Here is a 22466-nt window from a genome sequence, read left to right on the forward strand (position 1 = left end):
TGAATGCCATCTAAATAAAAACTCTCATCAATTTTGTTGTTCCAGTGAGCAATACTGCTGCTCTTCTCATGCATTTCTAACTTACAAAAATAATGCTAATAGTGTATGCATATGAACCAGTGAAAATTTTCAATTGTAAGCAACAAAAATAGACTCCCTATATTTTCAGCAGATCAAGAGCCACCAGGAAGACAGAAGTATCCGGGTGAAAGCTATGCCCCAAACCCCTGCAAGGAATTGAGCAAGTGAGCACCCCTCCAGAGTTGCTGCTCAACATTAGGACCTCGGCATGTATTGTAAGTGCAACCACTGCTGCACGCTGGACATGAAAGACACCACCCTGCTGCCCCAGAAACTGGATCTTGCTGCCTCAGCAATACTTCCAGGGTCTTACACTGCATCTTTGATGGATGTATTTATCTCTTATTTCCCAGAAGAAAGAAATGTTCCTTTGACTTACCATATTGGCTGGGAGAAGTAGATTTCAGGAGTCTCCACTTGGATCTTGCAGTGAAATAGCCTTTTTCCAGGGATTGGAAAACTAAGTGGGGTGGGGGGAGATTCTGACAGTTGTTGCCTAGGTGTATTTCAGTTATTTATGTATAATAAATCAGGGTGATATTGGGCCCACAATGAGATGAAAATAGGTCAAAATTCTACTTACAACAAGATTCCTATAAGCACCCTCACTGATTGGTGAACTGCAATGGAATTCTGGGGCCTGAAACATTAGTGACTGGGCTGTCTATCCATGATTTTAAGAATGCCATGCTTAATTAGCTACCCCTGAAGATCCCAGATGTTTTGGATACCAAATTATAAATAATTGCCTTATCAGAGTGGCAGCAACAATATACATGTGTTTGGAGCACCACACCAATTTTGATAAGGCAATTATTTATAATATGGTATTCAAAATTTGATCTTATTTCTAATTTGATATCTCCCACCCACATCTCTGGGCTTCCCAGGTGACCCTAGTGGTGAAGAATCTGTTGCTAATGCAGGAGACATAAGAGATATAGGTTTGATCCCTGGGTCAGAAAGATTCCCTGGAGGAGGGCATGACAACCCACTCCAGTATTCTTGCCTGGAGAATCCCCATGGACAGAGGAGCCTGGCAGGCTGCAGTCCATAAGGTTGCAAAGAGTCAGAGATGACTGAAGTGACTTGACATGAATGCACCCACATCTTTGGGCTACAGACAATAGCTGTTTCATTTCTTCTTAAAAATAATTATGTTCCTTCACCAATGAATTCCTCAGTGTCGTGGGGTAGAAGATGTTTCTCAAATCTTCTTGGAAGGCATATGGGCTGCATATGATACACTCAGGTCACCTTTCCATATCTTTCCAAACATTTGATTACTTCTGCATATACCAGGCAATTTTTTCTGGCTTCCAAATTCACCTTACTCAGGGAATCCTTCAGTTTAGGTTCTAGTTAACTAACTAAGCAAACAGCTATAGTGGACCTTTGAAGAACCCAGGTTTGAATTGTGGAAGTTCATTTATACACAGATTTTTTCCAATTTTAAATACTACAATACCACATGACTTATGGTTGGTTGAATCCAGAACTGCAGAATTAAGGAACCCAACCTCATATAGGTAGGTCAACTATAAATTAAAAATGGATTTTTCTACTGCATGGAAAATCAGTGCTCCTAACCCCTGCTTTGTAAGGGTCAACTGTACATTATAAATTCAAATACTCTAATAGGATATTCTTCCCTCAGTTTGGTACCTTTATACCATTCCTATACACTAGTATGAAATAAATTGGGAAAATATTAAAACTCTTTGATATGTAAATCTTATATTCTCAGCTTTGACTTAATGTCTCCTGAGTATGTTGGGAGCTTCAGAAAAAAAGAAAAAGAAAAAGAAACAACTAAGGATGAGGGATAAGGAGTTTTTATTTACCTTGAAAGGTAACTTCCTCAGGTGAAGTCATTGAAGTGTCCTCAAACAAGTTAGGAGCAGCCTCATCATACAGGCAAAGAGGAGCTTCTTTGGCTGGCAAACTCTCCAGGAGAGTCAGAGGTTCAGGGTAATTTGAGTCATCAAAACCCTCAGGTATATCCTCGTTTCTATTATTTTCTGATCAAAGTTTAAATTCCTCATTATATATCTACAGAGATGTTGAACTCAGTTGTTGTAATATATCAACTGACAGAATCAATGTTTGCTCTAGGAATTACAGCTTAGTCATTGATAGCTCTTGGTTTCACTCCATTATTTAGGCAAAGGATTAACAAATATGAATCTGTAATTCTCTGTGAGGTTTCTGGAGTGATTAGAAGAGATGATCCAACACCACTGTAAGTGAATTTCTGAAACTCTTCATTCTGTCTAGGGTATTATATCATCAAAAGACTTGCCTTCAGTGGGCACTTTATTTTAGGTGATCACAAGTTATATTAACTATTTTAAACCAAGTACCATGAGAATCCTGAGTCCCTTCTTTTCATATTAGTTTGATATTCACTGCCTAGCCATAGCCAACCCCTCCCCCACCACATGCACACACAAGCACTTATTTTTCCCAGAAGGATTTCTGTTTTGAGTTGAAATTACATCTCCTACACTGTATCTTTGTTTCTTCTTGCATGTTCCAATACAGTTAGAATTAGTTTAGAAATGCATCAAAAGTTTTCACTTTGAAAACTCTAATGAACAGACAAAAAGTGTTTGTAGATATTCTTGAGATGACACATATTTACATGAGCAGGTATACCTGAAATTTTCTCTGTCCTGATAGATTTCCAGTGGAATTTTCACAAACAAGTAATGTACTCAAGGGATTACATCCCCAAAGCCCCCGAATCTCATAAATATAGCCTTGCTTTATAATGAGTTTTTGACGTTTGTCCTTATCATTGAGGTACAAACATCTGCAGGTAATAATTTTCCTTTTCTATTGATACAATAATATTTGTTTTTCATTTTTGTATTAGAGCTTAAGATGTGGGTTACTTCAAGCAAATAATCCTTTCTTAAGTCCACTTATTTCTATGAGCAGTACTTTGTATTATTATATACATCATCTTATTTAACACAAGAATCATGTGAAGTACTTTTTAAAGAAACAAATAAATAATGAAGGGTTGAAAACTTATAAAAATTGTCTAAGATTTCATAGATAATCAGTGGTAAAGCTAGAATCTGATTCCAGGCCTATATGGCTGCAAAGCTCATGGCATATCTTTACAATGCTTTGGTCCATGCCATCACTGACATTCTAAATAGGCTCTGATTTTCCCTATTACCCCTCCTCCACAGTTTTGGGAGTAGCCTTCATTACCTTTTTTGTTCATTCAGCAGTTAAACACAACATAATAATATCTATCCATTATTTTTTCAAATTATCTTCTTTACTTGGTCTTTGAACATTAACTCCATTCTACTGGAGTTAAGAAAGGTTATTTTTAAGTCTCCTTATTTTCTCTTGAATGAAGAGGTCCTGCTTCCACCTCTCTTTAACTCCTGTAGCCTTTTTCCTATGTTTCTTATACTTAACGATTATCAACAAAATCTCATGTCTTCAGTATCTCTTTAGAGCATTCCACTCTCTACACTCTTCTTTTCTATAGGTATTAATGCTTTGCTAATCCTGAGGACATTTTTTTTTTTTTTCTTTACAGTCTTCTCAAGAGACATATGCTTTTTCTCTTACTCTTAATACCCCTGGGCCTGGTAGAGGCTGGTATTCCTTCTCCTCCACTGGCACTTACAGTCATTGTTTCTCTTTGGACTACAAACACTTATAGTTGAGTTTACATCATCAGCCTCTATAACCAATCCTCCTTATCCTCCTCCACCTTTTTGCAATCACCTACTAACTAGCATTATGTTTCCTCATCCTTGGAAAGTTTTTGGCTTTGGCTTGCCCTATCTCTCTTAATGGTATCCCTGTCACAATTCCTGATGGACAAGAATTGTAATTTTAATATCTTCATAGAGAAGATCCTTTGAACATTATGGCCCCTTAGTTTCTTGATTTTCCCTCCAAAGATCTTCTTTTTCTCCCTACTGTATCCAGTCACTCCATTGTCAGATTTACTAGACAGTGTCATTTGCCAATAACTGCAGCTTTTGATCTCATTTAAGCATCTCAAACTGTAACTATCACCATTTCCTGTCTTTCTAGCTCATTCTCTTTAGTAGAATAATGAAAGCATTTCCCTGGGGGCCTGACATTTTTTTGTTGGCTTTGCCCATCTCATGTACTCATTCATCTTAAATGCTCTGCTTAAATAATGGTGGTTTCACTCTCTACTTGCATCTACCCTCAAATGTCATACCTATCTCTTTTATTGCTCTCCAAAAGAAATTCTAGTTAAATTTGATTTCTTACCTACCAAGGACGCCTAATAGTCCAGTTGAACACATGACCACATCAATTTTCTGTATCGGGGCACTGAGTACATATATCATCTGCCTCACAGAGTTACCATTACCTTGTAGCCATTTATTTATATGAATTACTAGATTTCAAAGTCATCCTTTTAAGAGTAAAGATATTACCTATATTATTAATGTATTAATGTAATTGAAAAACTTTTTGAACATATAAATGAACCAAATATCAGTTCAGTTCAGTTCAGTCGCTCAGTTGTGTCTGACTCTTTGTGACCCCATGAATCACAGCATGCCAGGCCTCCCTGTCCATCACCAACTCCCGGAGTTCACTCAGACTCACGTCCATTGAGTCAGTGATGCCATCCAGCCATCTCATCCTATGTTGTCCCCTTCTCCTCCTGCCCCCAATCCCTCCCAGCATCAGAGTCTTTTCCAATGAGTCAACTCTTTGTATGAAGTGGCCAAAGTACTGGAGTTTCAGCTTTACTATCAGTCCTTCCAAAGAAATCCCAGGGCTGATCTCCTTCAGAATGGACTGGTTGCATCTCCTTGCAGTCCAAGGGACTCTCAAGAGTCTTCTCCAACACCACAGTTCAAAAGCATCAATTCTTCGGTGCTCAGCTTTCTTCACGTCCAACTCTCACATCCATACATGACCACAGGAAAAACCATAGCCTTGACTAGACGGACCTTTGTTGGCAAAGTAATGTCTCTGTTTTCAATATGCTATCTAGGTTGGTCATAACTTTTCTTCCAAGGAGTAAGCGTCTTTTAATTTCATGGCTGCAATCACCATCTGCAGTGATTTGGGAACCTGAAAAAAAGAAGTCTGACACTGTTTCCACTGTTTCCCCATCTATTTCCCATGAAGTGATGGGACCGGATGCCATGATCTTCGTTTTCTGAATGTTGAGTTTTAAGCCAACTTTTTCACTCTCCACTTTCACTTTCATCAAGAGGCTTTTTAGTTCCTCTTCACTTTCTGCCATAAGGGTGGTGTCATCTACATACCTGAGGTTACTGATATTTCTCCCGGCAATCTTGAATCCAGCTTGTGCTTCTTCCAGCCCAGCATTTCTCATGATGTACTCTGCATAGAAGTTAAATAAACAGGGTGACAATATACAGCGTTGACGTACTCCTTTTCCTATTTGGAACCAGTCTGTTGTTCCATGTCCAGTTCTAACTGTTGCTTCCTGACCTGCATACAGATTTCTCAAGAAGCAGATCAGGTGGTCTGGTATTCCCATCTCTTTCAGAATTTCCCACAGTTTATTGTGATCCACATAGTCAAAGGCTTTGGCATAGTCAATAAAGCAGAAATAGATGTTTTTCTGGAATTCTTGCTTTTTTGATGATCCAGCAGATGTTGGCAATTTGGTCTCTGGCTCCTCTGCCTTTTCTAAAACCAGCTTGAACAACTGGAAGTTCACAGTTCACATATTGCTGAAGCCTGGCTTGGAGAATTTTGAACATTACTTTCTGATATTCTATGTTCTTCTTTAGAAAGTATAGAAAATATTTGTGTTTTATCAATGTGGTAATGAGTTAGAAGGCTCCAGGAATGAAATTTGACTTCAGCTCAGTTGTAAGAAAGACATTTAACCTAAAATTAGTTACCCAACTTCTTTAGATCTCAGTTTCTAACTTTATAAAATGAGAGAGATGGAATGGATGGGGCTGCATTTTGAAGCTTAGCATTCTGTGATGGTGAGAAAGCTCTCATGCTTTTCTTGCTTTTTCATTTTTTTTTTTTTTCTCAAACAAGTTGATAAGGGAAAGAGTTTCCTAGAAGCTGACCTAAAGATGTGATTTTTCACAGACAGGTGCTATTCACATGGGGCTAGGTACCTGTGGGAAGTAGGAAGCTGGAACCTTTTTGCTAACAGCCATTGCCCCAGGTTATGCAAAGTCTCAGGCACTTGTGGAATCTTTCTGGAGTAACCTGATCAATGTGTCTGGTTCCCTTTACCTGGATTGACTCACTATCATGAATCAGATAACTTGATCCTGACATGATACCATCTCCTTTTCCAAAGCTCAGTCTCTCCAGGTTGATTTGATCATGGTTTGAGCACCTTGTTTTACATCCTGCCTCTGTCCAAACTTCCTGTATATTTGTTGTGCTTGAAAACTGTGATACCTGTTTAAATTCAGTTGCTCATCCTCTTTCATACAAGTGATACCTCATATATTTTGAACAGTTGTTCTTTTCCATGGGTCCTGGCCCATTCCACCATTTCTACTCCCTTTCATCATGTCTTTGGCTTAGAAGATATAGTTATTGGGTCTCTGATAGTGTCTGGTGGCCATCTCTAGGATGTGCTCACGTGAATCTATTCCTCGTGGACCACCTAAACCAACTACACAATGCAAATGTGACTTGAATGTGTTAAGTTAAAAAAACAGATTTTTCTGAGTATTCCTGGCCTTATGTCAATGAATATCTATATTTTCAAGTTTTATGCAAGATATCATGTGTGAAAACATTTCCCCCAAATATTTACACGTGAGTATATATGTTGGTACTTTCTTATATAGCTATTGTAAAACTAAGTATGCAGAGTATAGTATTTTCTTCTAATATCCACTTGTTTTTCTTTCAGTGGGCACCATTCTCAGTATAGATGGGGACTGGAAACTATACAACTGTGACAGAGTTCATTATTTTGGGGTTAGCGGAGAATACTACAGTTTGTGCCATTTTATTTATTGTGTTTTTGGGAATCTATCTGGTTACCTTAATGGGTAATATCAGCATAATCATGTTAATCAGAAGCAGCCCTCAGCTTCACACCCCAATGTACCTTTTCCTCTGCCATTTGGCCTTTGTGGACATTGGGTACTCCTCATCAGTCACACCTGTCATGCTCATGGGCTTCCTCAGGAAAGGAACTTCTATCCAAGTTGCTGGTTGTGTTGCTCAGCTCTGTTCTGTGGTCACATTTGGGACAGCTGAGTGCTTCCTGCTGGCTGCCATGGCCTATGACCGCTATGCGGCCATCTGCTTGCCCCTGCTCTACTCCACCCACATGTCCCCCAGAATCTTCATTGTCTTAGTGGGGGCTTCCTATCTAGGTGGGTGTGTGAATGCTTGGACATTCACTGGCTGTTTGTTAAGCCTGTCCTTTTGTGGATCAAATAAAGTCAATCACTTTTTCTGTGATTATTCACCACTTTGGAAACTTTCTTGTTCTCATGATTTTACTTCTGAAATAATTCCAGCCATCTCTTCTGGCTCAGTTATTGTAGCCACTGTGTTTATCATTGCTCTCTCTTACATCTACATCCTTTTCTCAATCCTGAAGATGCGTTCCACTGAGGGGCGGCGCAAAGCCTTCTCCACCTGCACGTCTCACCTCACAGCAGTTACTCTGTTCTATGGGACCATCACATTCATTTATGTGATGCCCAAGTCCAGCTACTCAGCTGAACAAAACAAAGTGGTGTCTGTGTTCTACACAGTCATAATCCCCATGTTGAACCCCCTCATCTACAGTCTCAGAAACAAGGAGGTTAAAGAGGCCATGACAAAATTAATGGCTAGAACACATTGGTGGTCCTAAAGTAATCTTATTTTTAATAATAAACATTGTGTAATGAAGACTTCTCCTGCAGATGAATAAATAATACACTAAGTAAATTTCAGTGCATATTCATAGTGTTCGAGACTCACAAATTTTATTACATTATTCCAAGAAAAAAATTCAGTGTAAAAAAAATAAATGTGCATTCACCAAGATAGGAACATTAGCAAAAAAAAAAAAGAAAAAGGTTTGAAGCACACTGATTGAAACCACCCACCCTGGCCAGGCACCATAATAACCATTTGCATGAGTTGTTTTATGACAGGAGATCCTGATAAGAAATACAGAACTAATAAGCCTGTGGTGGTGAGTTCGGGAAAGGTCGAAAGGAGACACTGCGTGTCTGTCCACTTCCCAGAATTCCTCTCGCTAACATCCATCTTGGCTGAGCAACGTGTACGCCACCAGGAAAGACTCTGAATTAGAAGAGTCTGAATTAGAAGACCACCTGGAAATTAATCCCATCACCATAAAATCCGAAACTGCGAGCCATGCGGTAAAGCAGTTCTCCTGGGTTCCTTACCCTACTGCTCTCCATCCGGATGCCCTTTCCCAATAAAATCTCTTGCTTTGTCAGCACATGTGTTTCCTTGGACAATTCATTTCTGAGTGTTAGACAAGAGCCCAGTTTCAGGCCCTGGAAGGGGTCCGCCTTCCTGCAACACCTACAAGTACAAATCTTTTCAAATAAATTCTGTGCTCTTTGAATGTAGTCTTTGGAAATAACTGCTGGAAGCACCTGAAACTCCTTGAGTGGGAAATAAAGAGCAGTGTTGCTATCCATAATCTTATCATCTGACAGAGATGGTATCCATGATGTACAGATAATCTAAGGACAGAAATCAGTAATGCTGGTAGTTGTAAAGCTTCTGCTGCTTTGTGATCTGAGCAACAGGATTCTTCCCACAATATCTCTGCAGGTGAGTCTCAGCAAGCTAACTCAGAGGATATCTGAAAGCTCCATTTAGCTTAGCTCTTCCCTTGCAGGGATCTATTCTCAAAAATATGTTCAATAGTTTCCAGAAGAAAGACTACTGGGAGCTAATTGACATGACCTGGCTCCTTTCTAGGTCAGAAAGTAAGGTATCTTTTTTTTTTTAAGGTTGTTCAATCTTGTCCAATGTATGCTGCATACTCCTATAAGGTGTGTTAAACCATTCTTTCCCTCCTAGTCTTGTTGCCTCTTATACTGAAATTCTCAGATTTCTTGCACATAATTTCATTGGAACTTCTGGATTAGCCCATAAAATGCTCTCTTTAAACCAGATGGTTTCCCTTATAGAATTTTAAATTATTTGTATTTTTATAGACTTCTTTGTGTTTCTTCTCCCAGTTGTTTTATTCTATGTGGATATTTTTAAATAAAAAGGGATAATATTTTTAAGGATATTATTTTTCCTTTAATAAATATAAATATGAGACTAATCTTAATACAAGTTATATCATGTGATCTTTCTATTTAGTTATAATCAATGTTTCCACTGTCCACTACATTAAGTCCAGAGTGAGATTAGCTTCACGGTAGTGTGAGACATCTCTCCTTTTTGTCCTCCCCTCTTTAAACAACTAATTAGGCATCCATACATCAACAAAGTGCCTCAGTGGGTGTTGTGGGATCCAGAACCATACACCAAGGGATCCAGGAGGAATCTTGACCACCTATGCATCTAGTGATGGTCAGAAAGACCCCAATATGGGCCTCAAAACCAGCAGGGGTCAGTGAATTTGCCTCAATTCTTCTTGGCCCCTGCCAAGGAAAACCTGGGGAGTGCAGACTTGAGCAGAAACCTACGGATCAGCGAGACTGTGGAAATGTAGCTTTCCAGGTGAGGGATTCCTGCACGCAGCTGGAGAAAAATAATAGTAATGTGAGTTTGGGTGCAGTGAAGACTACAGCTTTGCCCATACTGCTGTTTCCCCAAGGCAACAGTGCCTGGGGTGGAACTAGCAAGCAGTGTCCAATCCTACACAGGAAAAGGATAGCAGTGAGTGAGTGCATGTCTTCCCTGGCATTTCAAGACACTGCTGGAGAAGTCCATCTAAAAAAGTGTTACTGAGGCAATACCTCCATGACTGGGGTGGGGAGAAGATCAGAAAAGAAGCAGATAAGAATGTTAAAGGACACTAAAGGGATGAAATTAAGCTGACCATATTCAGTAATTAAGCAAGAAGTCTACAAGCCTCTGGGAGCAGGTATATCCATACAAGTTCAGGGAAAAATCCCAGATATTATAGGAAATGCAAAACCATCACTGTAAAATTACAAGGCACATGAAGACTGAAGGAAGTATGTCATCACCAAAAGAATAATAATAGCCTTCCAGTAACTGAACTCAATGGCACAAAATACTGAAATCTGACAAAGAATTTGAAATACCTTGAGGAAACTCAACAAGCTATTAAAAAACACAGAAAGACAATATATTAAAAAGTGAGTCATTTAACAAAGAGATAGAAATTATGTAAAAAAGAATCCAACAGAAATTCTGGAGCTGAAGAATTCAATAAATGAAATGAAAAATGCTATAGAGGGCATCAGGCATCTATAGTAGAATAGACCAAATGGCAGAGAGAATAAGTGATCTAGCTAGTAGGAACTCTGAAAGAATCCATCCAGAGGTGAAGAAAGAAAAAAGCATGACATAGAACAAAGAAAGATGATGTGATCTTTGGGATGCCATCAAATGTACAAATATTAGAATAATTGCAGTTCCAAAAGGAGAGAAGAAGGAGAAGAGGGGAAAGAAGGTTTATTTTAAAATATAATAGCTACAGGCCAATATCACTGATGAACATAGGTGCAAAAATCCTTAACAAAATTCTAGCAAACAATTCAGCAACATATTAAAAAGATCATACATCATGACCAAGTGGGCTTTATCCCAGGGATGCAAGGATTCTTCTATATCCTCAAATCAATCAACATAATACACCACATTAACAAATTGAAAAATAAAAACCATATGATTATCTCAATAGATGCAGAGAAAACCTTTGACAAAATTCAACATCCATTTATGATAAAAACCCTCCAGAAAGCAGGAATAGGAGGAACATACCGCAACACAATTAAGCTATATATGACAAACCCACAGCAAACATTATCCTCAATGGTGAAAAATTGAAAGCATTTCCCCTAAAGTCAGGAACAAGACAAGGGTGCCCACTCTCACCACTACTATTCAACATAGTTTTGGAAGTTTTGGCCACAGCAATCAGAGAAGAGAAGGAAATAAAAGGAATCCAAATTGGAAAAGAAGAAGTAAAACTCTCACTGTTTGCAGATGACACGATCCTATACATAGAAAGCCCTAAAGACTCCACCAGAAAATTACTAGAGCTAATCAATGAATATAGTAAAGTTGCAGGATATAAAATTAACACACAGAAATCCCTTGCATTCCTATACATTAACAATGAGAAAACAGAAAGGGAAATTAAGGAAACAATTCCATTCACCATTGCAACGAAAAGAATAAAATACTTAAGAATATATCTACCTAAAGAAACAAAAGACCTATATATAGAAAACTATAAAACACTGGTGAAAGAAATCAAAGAGGACACAAATAGATGGAGAAATGTAACGTGTTCATGGATTGGAAGAATCAATACTGTGAAAATGAGTATACTACCCAAAGCAATCTATAGATTCAACATAATCCCTATCAAGCTACCAATGGTATTTTTCATGGAACTAGGACAAATAATTTCACAATTTGTATGGAAATACAAAAAACCTCAAATAGCCAAAGCAATCTTGAGAAAGAAGAATGGAACTGGAGGAATCAACCTGCCTGAATTCAGTCTCTTTTACAAAGCTGCAGTCATCAAGACAGTATGGTCCTGGCACAAAGACAGAAATATAATCAATGGAACAAAATAGAAAGCCCAGAGATAAATCCATGCACCTATGGACACCTTATCTTTGACAAAGGAGGCAAAAATATACAATGGAGAAAAGACAATCTCTTAACAAGTGGTGCTGGGAAAACTGGTCAACCACTTGTAAAAGAATGAAACTAGGACACTTTCTAACACCATATACAAAAATAAACTCAAAATGGATTAAATATCTAAATGTAAGACCAGAAACTATAAAACTCCTAGAGGAGAACATAGGCAAAACACTCTCTGACATAAATCACAGCAGGATCCTCTATGACCCACCTCCCAGAATATTGGAAATAAAAGCAAAAATAAACAAATGGGACCTAATTAAACTTAAAAGCTTCTGCACAACAAAGGAAACTATTAGCAAGGTGAAAAGACAGCCTTCAAAATGGGAGAAAATAATAGCAAATGAAGCAATGGACAAAGAATTAATCTCAAAAATATACAAGCAACTCCTCTAGCTCAATTCCAGAAAAATAAAAGACCCAGTCAAAAACTGGGCCAAAGAACTAAACAGACATTTCTCCAAAGAAGATATACAGATGGCTAACAGACACATGAAAAGATGCTCAACATCACTTGTTATTAGAGAAATGCAAATCAAAACCACAATGAGATACCATTTCATGCCAGTCAGAATGGCTGCTATCCAAAAGTCTACAAGCAATAAATGCTGGAGAGGGTATGGAGAAAAGGGAACTCTCTTAAACTGTTGGTGGGAATGCAAACTAGTACAACCACTATGGAGAACAGTGTGGAGATTCCTTAAAAAACTGGAAATAGAACTGTCATATGACCCAGCAATCCCACTGCTGAGCATACACACAGAGGAAATCAGAATTGAAAGAGACGTGTGTACCCCAGTGTTAATTGCAGCACTGTTTATAATAGCCAGGACATGGAAGCAACCTAGATGTCCATCGGCAGACGAATGGATAAGAAAACTGTGGTACACATACACGATGGAATATTACTCAGCCATTAAAAAGAATACATTTGAATCAGTTCTAATGAGGTGGATGAAACTGGAGCCTATTATACAGAGTGAAGTAAGCCAGAAAGAAAAACACCAATACAGTATACGAACGCATATATATGGAATTTAGAAAGATGCTAATGATAACCCTGTATGCGAGATAGCAAAAGAGACATAGATGTATAGAACAGTCTTTTGGACTCTGTGGGAGAGGGCGAGAGTGGGATGGTTTGGAAGAATGGCATTGACACATGTATATTATCATATGTGAAACGAATTGCCAGTCCAGGTTTGATGTATGATACAGGGTCCTCACATCTGGAGCACTGGGATGACCCTGAGGGATGGGATGGGGAGGGAGGTGGGAGGGGGGTTCAGGATGGGGAACACGTGTACACCTGTGGCGGATTCATGTCAATGTATGGTAAAACCAATACAATATTGTAAAGTAATTAACCTCCAAAAATAAATAAATAAATAAAATAATAATAAAAAAAATATAATAGCTAAGAATGTGCCAAACCTGAGGAGAAATATAGACATCCAAGTTCACGAAGCTAATGGAGAACCCTATTATCTCAATGCAAAAAGACCTTGTACAAGGCATTTTGTAATGAAACTGTCAAAAATCAAAGATAAACAAAATACCAAAAACAACCAGAGAAAAAGATTGTAACCTTCAAAGGAACCCTCATTCCAGTAGATTTCTCAGCAGAAACCCTACAGTCTAGGAAAGGATGGAATGATATATTCAAAGTATTGAAAAAATTGCCAGTCAGGAATACTCTATCTGCTAAAGTTATCTTTCAGAAATGGAGAGATAATTTCCCAGACAAACAAAAGCTGAGGGAGTTCCTAACCACTACATCTGCCTTGCAAGAAATGCTGAAAGGAATTCAAGCTAAAATGAAAAAGTATCAGTTAGTGACTTGAAAACATATGAAAATATAAAACAAGCTGATAAAGATAAACACTCATATCTAGAAAACTCGAACTATAATATGATAGTGTGTTAACTACTGAACTATAGGATAAAGATTAAAGGAAAAGATTATTAAAAATAAATCTAGCATTATAATTTGTTAGTGAATACACAGTATCAGTTAAGTTCAGTCGCTCAGTCATGTCACACTCTTCACGACCCCATGAATTGCAGCACGCCAGGCCTCCCTGTCCATCACCAACTCCCAGAGTTCACCCAGACTCATGTCCATCGAGTAAGTGATGCCATCCAGCCATCTCATCCTCTGTCGTCCCCTTCTCCTCCTGGCCCCAGTCCCTCCCAGCATCAGTCTTTTCCAATGAGTCAACTCTTTGCATGAGGTGGCTAAAGTACTGGAGTTTCAGCTTTAGCATCATTCCTTCCAAAGAAATCCCAGGGCTGATCTCCTTCAGAATGGACTGGTTGGATCTCCTTGCAGTCCAAGGGACTCTCAAGAGTCTTCTCCAACACCACACTTAAAAAGCATCAATTCTTCGGCGCTCAGCCTTCTTCACAGTCCAACTCTCACATCCATACATGACCACAGGAAAAACCATAGCCTTGACTAGACGGACCTTTGTTGGCAAAGTAATGTCTCTGCTTTTGAACATGCTATCTAGGTTGGTCATAACTTTTCTTCCAAGGAGTAAGCGTCTTTTAATTTCATGGCTGCAGTCACCATCTGCAGTGATTTTGGAGCCCAGAAAAATAAAGTCTGACACTGTTTCCACTGTTTCCCCATCTATTTCCCGTGAAGTGATGGGACCAGATGCCATGATCTTCGTTTTCTGAATGTTGAGTTTTAAGCCAACTTTTTCACTCTCCTCTTTCACTTTCATCAAGAGGCTTTGGAGTTCCTCTTCACTTTCTGCCATAAGGGTGGTGTCATCTGCATATCTGAGGTTATTGATATTTCTCCCGGCAATCTTGATTCCAGTTTTGTTTCTTTCAGTCCAGTGTTTCTCATGATGTACTCTGCATATAAGTTAAACAAGCAGGGTGACAATATACAGCCTTGACGTACTCCTTTTCCTATTTGGAACCAGTCTGTTGTTCCATATCCAGTTCTAACTGTTGCTTCCTGACCTGCATACAGATTTCTCAAGAGGCAGGTCAGGTGGTCTGGTATTCCCATATCTTGAAGAATTTCCCACAGTTTATTGTGATCCACACAGTCAAAGGCTTTGACATAGTCAATAAAGCAGAAATAGATGCTTTTCTGGAACTCTCTTGCTTTTTTGATGATCCATCGGATGTTGGCAATTTGATGTCTGGTTCCTCTGCCTTTTCTAAACCAGCTTGAACATCAGGAAGTTCATGGTTCACATATTGCTGAAGCCTGGCTTGGAGAATTTTGAGCATTACTTTACTAGCGTATGAGATGAGTGCAATTGTGCGGTAGTTTGAGCATTCTTTGGCATTGCCTTTCTTTGGGATTGGAATGAAAACTGACCTTTTCCAGTCCTGTGGCCACTCCTGAGTTTTCCAAATTTGCTGGCCTATTGAGTATAGCACTTTCACAGCATCATCTTTCAGGATTTGAAATAGTTCAACGGGAATTCCATCACCTCCACTAGCTTTGTTCATAGTGATGCTTCCTAAGGCCTACTTGACTCATATTCCAGGATGTCTGACTCTAGGTATGTGATCACACAATTGTGATTATCTGGGTCATGAAGATCTTTTTTGTACAGTTCTTCTGTGTATTCTTGCCACTTCTTCTTAATATCTTCTGCTTCTGTTAGGTCCATACCATTTCTGTCCTTTATCGAGCTCGTCTTTTCATGAAATATTCCCTTGGTATATCTAATTTTCTTGAAGAGATCTCTAGTCTTTCCCATTCTGTTGTTTTCCTCTATTTCTTTGCATTGATCGCTGAAGAAGGCTTTCTTATCTCTTCTTGCTATTCTTTGGAATTCTGCATTCAGATGCTTATATCTTTCCTTTTCTCTTTTGCTTTTCGCTTCTCTTCTTTTCACAGCTATTTGTAAGGCCTCCCCAGACAGCCATTTTGCTTTTTTGCATTTCTTTTCCATGGGGATGGTCTTGATCCCTGTCTCCTGTACAATGTCACAAACCTCATTCCATAGTTCATCAGGCACTCTATCTATCAGATCTAGGCCCTTAAATCTATTTCTCACTTCCACTGTATAATCATAAGGGATTTGATTTAGGTCATACCTGAATGGTCTAGTGGTTTTCCCTACTTTCTTCAATTTCTGTCTGAATTTGGCAATAAGGAGTTCATGATCTGAGCCACAGTCAGCTCCTGGTCTTGTTTTTGTTGACTGTATAGAGCTTCTCCATCTTTGGCTGCAAAGAATATAATCAATCTGATTTCAGTGTTGACCATCTGGTGATGTCCATGTGTAGAGTCTTCTCTTGTGTTGTTGGAAGAGGGTGTTTGCTATGACCAGTGCATTTTCTTGGCAAAACTCTATTAGTCTTTGCCCTGCTTCATTCCGTATTCCAAGGCCAAATTTGCCTGTTACTCCAGGTGTTTCTTCACTTCCTACTTTTGCATTCCAGTCCCCTATAATGAAAAGGATATCTTTTTTGGGTGTTAGTTCTAAAAGATCTTAAAATGTAACATCAAAAATATAAAAGTAGGGAATAAATGATGGAACTTATGAATGTGAAAAAGTTATCAGCTTAAAATGGATTGTGTATAAACTCTGTGATAATCTAAAAAGCAGAAACTTAGAGTAGGTTAACAAAAGATAGAGAAAGGGAAAACAGAGCATGGAAAAGCACCATGGAAAAGCACCAGTTTATAAGGATAAGCAGAAACAAAGGAAAAAAGAAACAACTGAATTACAAGAGTGCCCATAAGCAATTAATAAGAGAACATTACCAAGTCCCTACATGTTAATAATTACTCTAAATGTAAATGCGTTGAATTCATCAACGAAAGCCACAGAGTGACTAGATGGATTAAAAAAAAATAACAGGCAAGTACATGCCGCCTGTAAAAGACTCACTACAGATGTAACGACATGCATAGGCTCAAAGCGATGAGATGAAAAAAGATATTCCATGCAAGAGGAAACCGAAAGGAAGCAGATATAGCTCTGCTTCTATCAGACAAAATAGATTTTAAGCCAAAAATAATAACAAGATGCAAAGAAGGTCACTATACAATGATAATGCGATCAATTAGTGAAGAAGATGTAATAATTATAAGTATACATGGAGCACCTAAATATATTCAGTTCAGTTCAGTTCAGTCGCTCAGTCGTATCTGACTCTTTGCGACCCCATGAATCGCAGCACACCAGGCCTCCCTGTCCATTACTAGCTCCCGGAGTTTACCCAAATTCATGTCCATCGAGTCGGTGATGCCATCCAGCCATCTCATCCTCTGTCATCCCTTTCTCCTCCTGCCCGCAATCCCTCCCAGCATCAGGGTAAATATATTAAGCAAGTGCTAACAGATCTGAAGGAAGAAACAGGCAACAATACAAGACTAGGACAAGATTAATACTCCATTTAAGCAATGGATGGATCATTCAGACCGAGTATCAGAAAGGAAATACTGGACTTGAACCATATGTTAGATCAAGCAGACATATATAGGCTAAGACAAATATAGAAATTGGAGAAGGAAATGGCAACCCACTCCAGTATTCTTGCTTAGAGAATCCCATGGACAGAGGAGCCTGGCAGGCTACAGTCCATGGGGTCACAAGAGTCGGATATGGCTTAGCAACTATATCATCATCATCATATAGAACATACCATTCTATGGTAGCAGAATAACACTCTTCTTAAATGCACAGAGTATTTTCTAGGATAGATAATTTGGTGGAATAGTCTTATCTATCCTAGATCTATCACAGTTCTGAAGGGAGAAACAGGCTCTGGCATTGCAAGCAGATTCTTTACTGCTGAGCCTCCGAGAAAGCGCCTGTACCATCTAGTCTGCGATTAATTCTTTCTAGTGTTTTTTTTTTTTTCTTCCTTTCAGCTATTGTATTTTCAACTCTGATCAGTTCTTTTTATATTTTCTAGTTCTTTGTTGAAATTCTCAGTATGCTCCTCCATTCTTTTCTAAGTTCAGTGATCATTTTAATGACCATTGCTTTGAACTCTTTATTAGGTAAATTACTTATCTCCATTTCATTAGGGTTTTTTTTTTTTCCCCCTTCCTTGGGGTCTTATCTCATTCCTTCCCTTGGCATCTCTAATTTTCTTGAAGAATTCTCTAGTCTTTCCCATTCTATGTTGGGTGGTCTGAAATACCAGACCTGTATGCAGGTCTCCTGCGAAACCTGTATCTACCTCAAGAAGCAACAGTTAGAACCAGACAAGAAACAACAGACTGGTTCAAAATAGAGAAAGGAGTACATCAAGGCTGTATATTGTCATACTGTTTATGTAACTTCTATGCAGAGTACATCATGGGAAATAACGGCTTGGATGAAGCTCAAGCTGGAATCAAGATTTCCGGGAGAAATATTAATAACATCAGATATGCAGATGACACCACCCTAATGGCAGAAGTGAAGAGGAATTAAAGAGCCTTTTGATGAAGGTGAAAGAGGAGAGTGAAAAAGCTGGCTTAAAACTCAAAATTCAAAAAACTAGGATAATGGCATCTGGTCCCATCACTTGATGGCAAATAGATGGGGAAACAATGGAAACAGTGACAGACTTTATTTTCTTGGGCTCCAAAATCACTGTGGAAGGTGACTGCAGCCATGAAATTAAATTAAGATGCTTAATCCTTGGAAGAAAAGCTATGAAAAACCTAGACAGTGTATTAAAAAGTAGAGACATTACTTTGCTGACAAAGCTATGGTTTTTCCAGTAGTCATGTGTGGATCTGAGAGCTGGACAATAAAAAAGGCTGAGCACTGAAAATTGATGCCTTCGAATTGTGGTGTTGGAGAAGACTCTTGAGAGTTCCTTGGACTGCAAGGAGATCAAACCAGTCAGTCCTAAAGAAATCAACCCTGAATATTCATTAGAAGGACTGATGCTGATGTTGAAGCTCCAACACGTTGGCCACTGATGCGAAGAGATGACTCATTGGAAAAGACCCTGATGCTGGGAAAGATTGAAAGCAGGAGGAGAAGGGAATGACAGAGGACGAGATGGTTAGATGGCACCACTGGCTCAAAGGACATGAGATTGAGCAAACTCTGGGAGATAGTGAAGGATAGGGAAGGCTGGCATGCTGCAGTCCACGGGGCCACAGAGAGTCGGGCAGGACTGAGCAACTGAACAACAGCAACAACATATCTCATTCTTTAATTTGGAACATATTCCTCATATTTTCATTTTGTTTGACTTTCTTTGTTTGTCTATGAAATTAGGTGAAACATTACCTATCCTGGTCTTGAAGGTGTGTGCTTCTGGGGGAGCATCCCTTTGCAGTCTGTGTGTGCTCAGTGGCTTTGATGGGAGATCTGGATCTGAAACTAACAAGGACCATGACTTCTCCTGGCAGCCACCACCTTGGTGGGAATTAGAGCTGGAGACAGAGGGGCTGAAGTCAGAGCCTGGTGTAAGCCATGGATTCTCCTGTGGCATGATGGTGGTTGCTGCATTGGTGGGATATGACTGGAGCCAGAGGGGCTTAAACTGCAGCCTAGAGAAAGCTGAATCTAGTCTTGAGACATTCTGGCAGTCACACATTGGTGGGGGGTTGGCAGAGAGGCTGTAGCTGGATATGGGGTGGAATGTTCTGGGGCAATCTGGCAGGTTAGCCAGAGCACCAGGAACTTTTCAATCTTCTACCTTTGCACTGGGATGGAGAGCAAGTGAGTCTGTGGGTGTACTCTTCGAGAGCAGATCTCCATTTTCTACAGCCTTCTGGTAAGCCCCCCTGGTTTTCAAAACCAGGAAATGGGGCTTATCTTCCTGATGCTCAACCTCAGGGCTGGGATGCCCAATGTGGAGCTGAACCCCCTTCTTTTTAGGGAGAATCCCTGAGCCTGTGATATTCTCTTCCTCCTCTGGGTTGCCCACTGCGGGTGTGGGTTCCAACTCGAGCACTTCTCTTGTACTCGACTCTGTGTGGTTCTTTGTTTGATCATAGAGTCATTCTTCTAGTCTTCAAGTTGTCCTCAGAGAAAATTGCTCTATTTGTATTTGTAATTTTGATGTGTTTGTGGGAGGAGGTGAGCTCAATGTCTTCCTAATCTGCTATCTTGATTGCACCTTCCTCTACCATTTTATATTTGAAGTTTAGTTCTTAACCTGATATATTAAACTTAGAACCAATATTTAGTTATGAGATAATTGATTATATTTCCAATAATTATCAAATGGAAGTGTACAACTAGATAAAAACAAACAAACAAAAAATTTGATTGCTTGAGAATTGACAGACCCCTCAAAGATCAGTTACATTTGTGTGAGGTGCACTGTTCAGTATTCACTTGAGACTGTGATAATGACCCTAGGTGCTGTTGAATTCACATTTGAATCCCGAGAATCTTCAGAGATTTATCCTCAAAGGCAAATAATGAGATAGCACAGATGTTATATTACAGCAATGAGTTTGAATTTATTACTGCAAGATGAATGAGTTCTCATTTTAAGAGGTAAAATTTTTGGCTTTTATAAGTTAATCAGTTATACTGATTTAGCACGCATGAACTGATTTTCCAACACCCACTTGAGAACATTTTACTCTCTGAAGTTGTATCTGTACTTACAAATCACAGTGGAGAAATTGGGCAGATGTTATCCAGCAGTAATGTAGCAAATAATCTTGAGTGAAAGTTGCTCAGCTGTGTCTGACTCTTGGTGACCCCATGGACTATACAGTCCATGGAATTCTCCAGGCCAGAATACTCGAGTAGGTGGCCATTCCCTTCTCTAGGGGATCATTCCAACCCAGGAATCAAACCCAGGTCTCCCATATTGCAGGTGGATTCTTGAGCAGATGAGCCACCAGGGAAGCCAGCAAATAACGTTAGTTGAATTAATCTAAGTTTCAGTCATCTGCTTAGTGTATGTGCTGTGCTGTGCTTAGTCACTCAGTAGTGTCTGCTTCTCTGAGACCCCCATGTACTGTAGCCCACCAGGCTCCTCTGTCCATGGGGATTCTTCAGGCAAGAATACTGGGATTGCCATACCCTGCTCCAGGGGATCTTCCCAGCCCAGAGATCAAACCCAGGTCTCCCATATTGCAGGTGGATTCTTTACCACCTGAGCCACCAGGGAAGCCCGAGAATACTGGAGTGGGTAGCCTATCCCTTTTCCAGGGGATCTTCCTTACCACAGAATCAAACCAGGGTCTCCTGCTTTGCAGGTAGATTCTTTACCAGCTGAGCTACTGGGAAAGCCCACTTAGTATATAAATAGGCTTAATTCAAGTGATAATGATTCCTCATTTTTTCACGCATAAGACCAGAAAATTACATAGTCTTTCAGTGATATTTAAACTTGGTATTTAGCCAATAAGTATTTTTTTTTTGCCAATAAGTATTATACTATAAAATTCACTAACTTTAAGATGCTTTGAGGACTTAACTGTTTGTAAATATCTTGGAAAAACTTCCTTTATTTATTGTTTGGAAGACTTAAGCTTAGAGGCAACCAGAGGCTTTAGACAAAGTTGGAAATATAAAGTCAAAGAACTTGCAGATGAGTTTCAAGCTGGCAACTTGCTGGGTGAAACTGAGCACACTTCTTATCTAACCTGGAAACTTATTCAGCAGTATATTATGTTGAAACTAATATTATTTGTTCTATTTTACTCCAATGTAACATCATGACATTAGGAAATAATCGGATTTCTTTGAATGTGTGTAGTTTAATTATGTCCTAGATATTAAACATGTAACATTTTGCCAAGAGAGTATATTGATGTTTCAAACTAATTGAAACACTTAGTTCTTAATTATAAATGTTAAATAAACATAATACATTTATAATAGCTGATTTCATTTATAACTTTAAACTTCCTTTCCATTTCTTCTTTGTCCTATTAAGAAAATTGTGTTTCTCCATTTAAAAATGTGGTCTTGTTTTCAGAGAAATTGTAAACTTTGTAATTAACTAGTTATCTCATTTATACTTTACCTTTCTGAAAGTAGGAAAGTAATTTGCTATCCACCCATATCCAAGAGACTTGACTTCATCGTAAGTATTCTCTAATTTCATTTATAGTGTACTATATAGTTACTGAAGGAATGGACTGGATTCAAGCTACCAAGATGAGTCACATCTTGATTTTACCACTTGCTGTGCAAACTTAGCTGTTATATTGCTAAAGTCAGTTTCATCATCTATACATGAGATAAAAATACATATTATTTTATATAAATTAAAATAGAACTATATAGAAAATTATTAACCCAAGCCCTGCCATTTAGTAAATATTCAATAAATGTTAACTATTATATAAAAAGAAAAAGATACACATTATTTGAAGCAGGTTTTCCAGTGTTACTACTGAAAACAATGTTTAGCGTATAGAATATTCATTATATAAATAAATAAACTTTTCTACTCTAAAATTTATATAAAGATAAAAGAATATACTTTTTTTACTCTAAGGTAAAAAAATTCGTCCAAAACCATCTTGAAAATAATTTATTTCGATAATAACCTCTGTGTATTAAGAACAAGGAAACCATCCAGTTAAAAATGTCTTTAATGTAATGTTTCATCGCAGGTTCATTACAATAGGAGCTACCTTTTCTCAT

General features: G+C 38.7%; 1 protein-coding gene and 1 long non-coding RNA gene across 3 annotated transcripts in view; both read left to right on the forward strand.

Annotated features, from left to right (window-relative positions):
• LOC139187311 (uncharacterized) overlaps nucleotides 1–3377 on the forward strand; it is an 89355-nt gene extending 85978 nt beyond the window's left edge. For both annotated transcript variants that reach the window (XR_011570861.1, XR_011570862.1), the window contains one exon: nucleotides 170–3377. This is a non-coding gene — a long non-coding RNA (uncharacterized lncRNA). The remainder of the gene's footprint in view (nucleotides 1–169) is intronic.
• Nucleotides 3378–5482: 2105 nt separating this feature from the next.
• LOC109568838 (olfactory receptor 5P80-like) lies at nucleotides 5483–9177 on the forward strand. Its single transcript, XM_070803145.1, has one exon. The coding sequence runs from the start codon at nucleotides 6992–6994 to the stop codon at nucleotides 7928–7930; it is 939 nt and encodes a 312-aa protein (XP_070659246.1). The 5' UTR covers nucleotides 5483–6991; the 3' UTR covers nucleotides 7931–9177.
• Nucleotides 9178–22466: the final 13289 nt, after the last annotated feature.

The sequence above is a fragment of the Bos indicus genome, chromosome 15 (genome assembly GCF_029378745.1).
Source record: "Bos indicus isolate NIAB-ARS_2022 breed Sahiwal x Tharparkar chromosome 15, NIAB-ARS_B.indTharparkar_mat_pri_1.0, whole genome shotgun sequence".
Taxonomy (NCBI): Eukaryota; Metazoa; Chordata; class Mammalia; order Artiodactyla; family Bovidae; genus Bos; species Bos indicus.

What these genes read in the sequence shown, in the direction of transcription:
- LOC109568838 (XM_070803145.1), top strand. Translation starts at nt 6,992, where the DNA reads ATGGGGACTGGAAACTATACAACTGTGACAGAGTTCATTATTTTGGGG.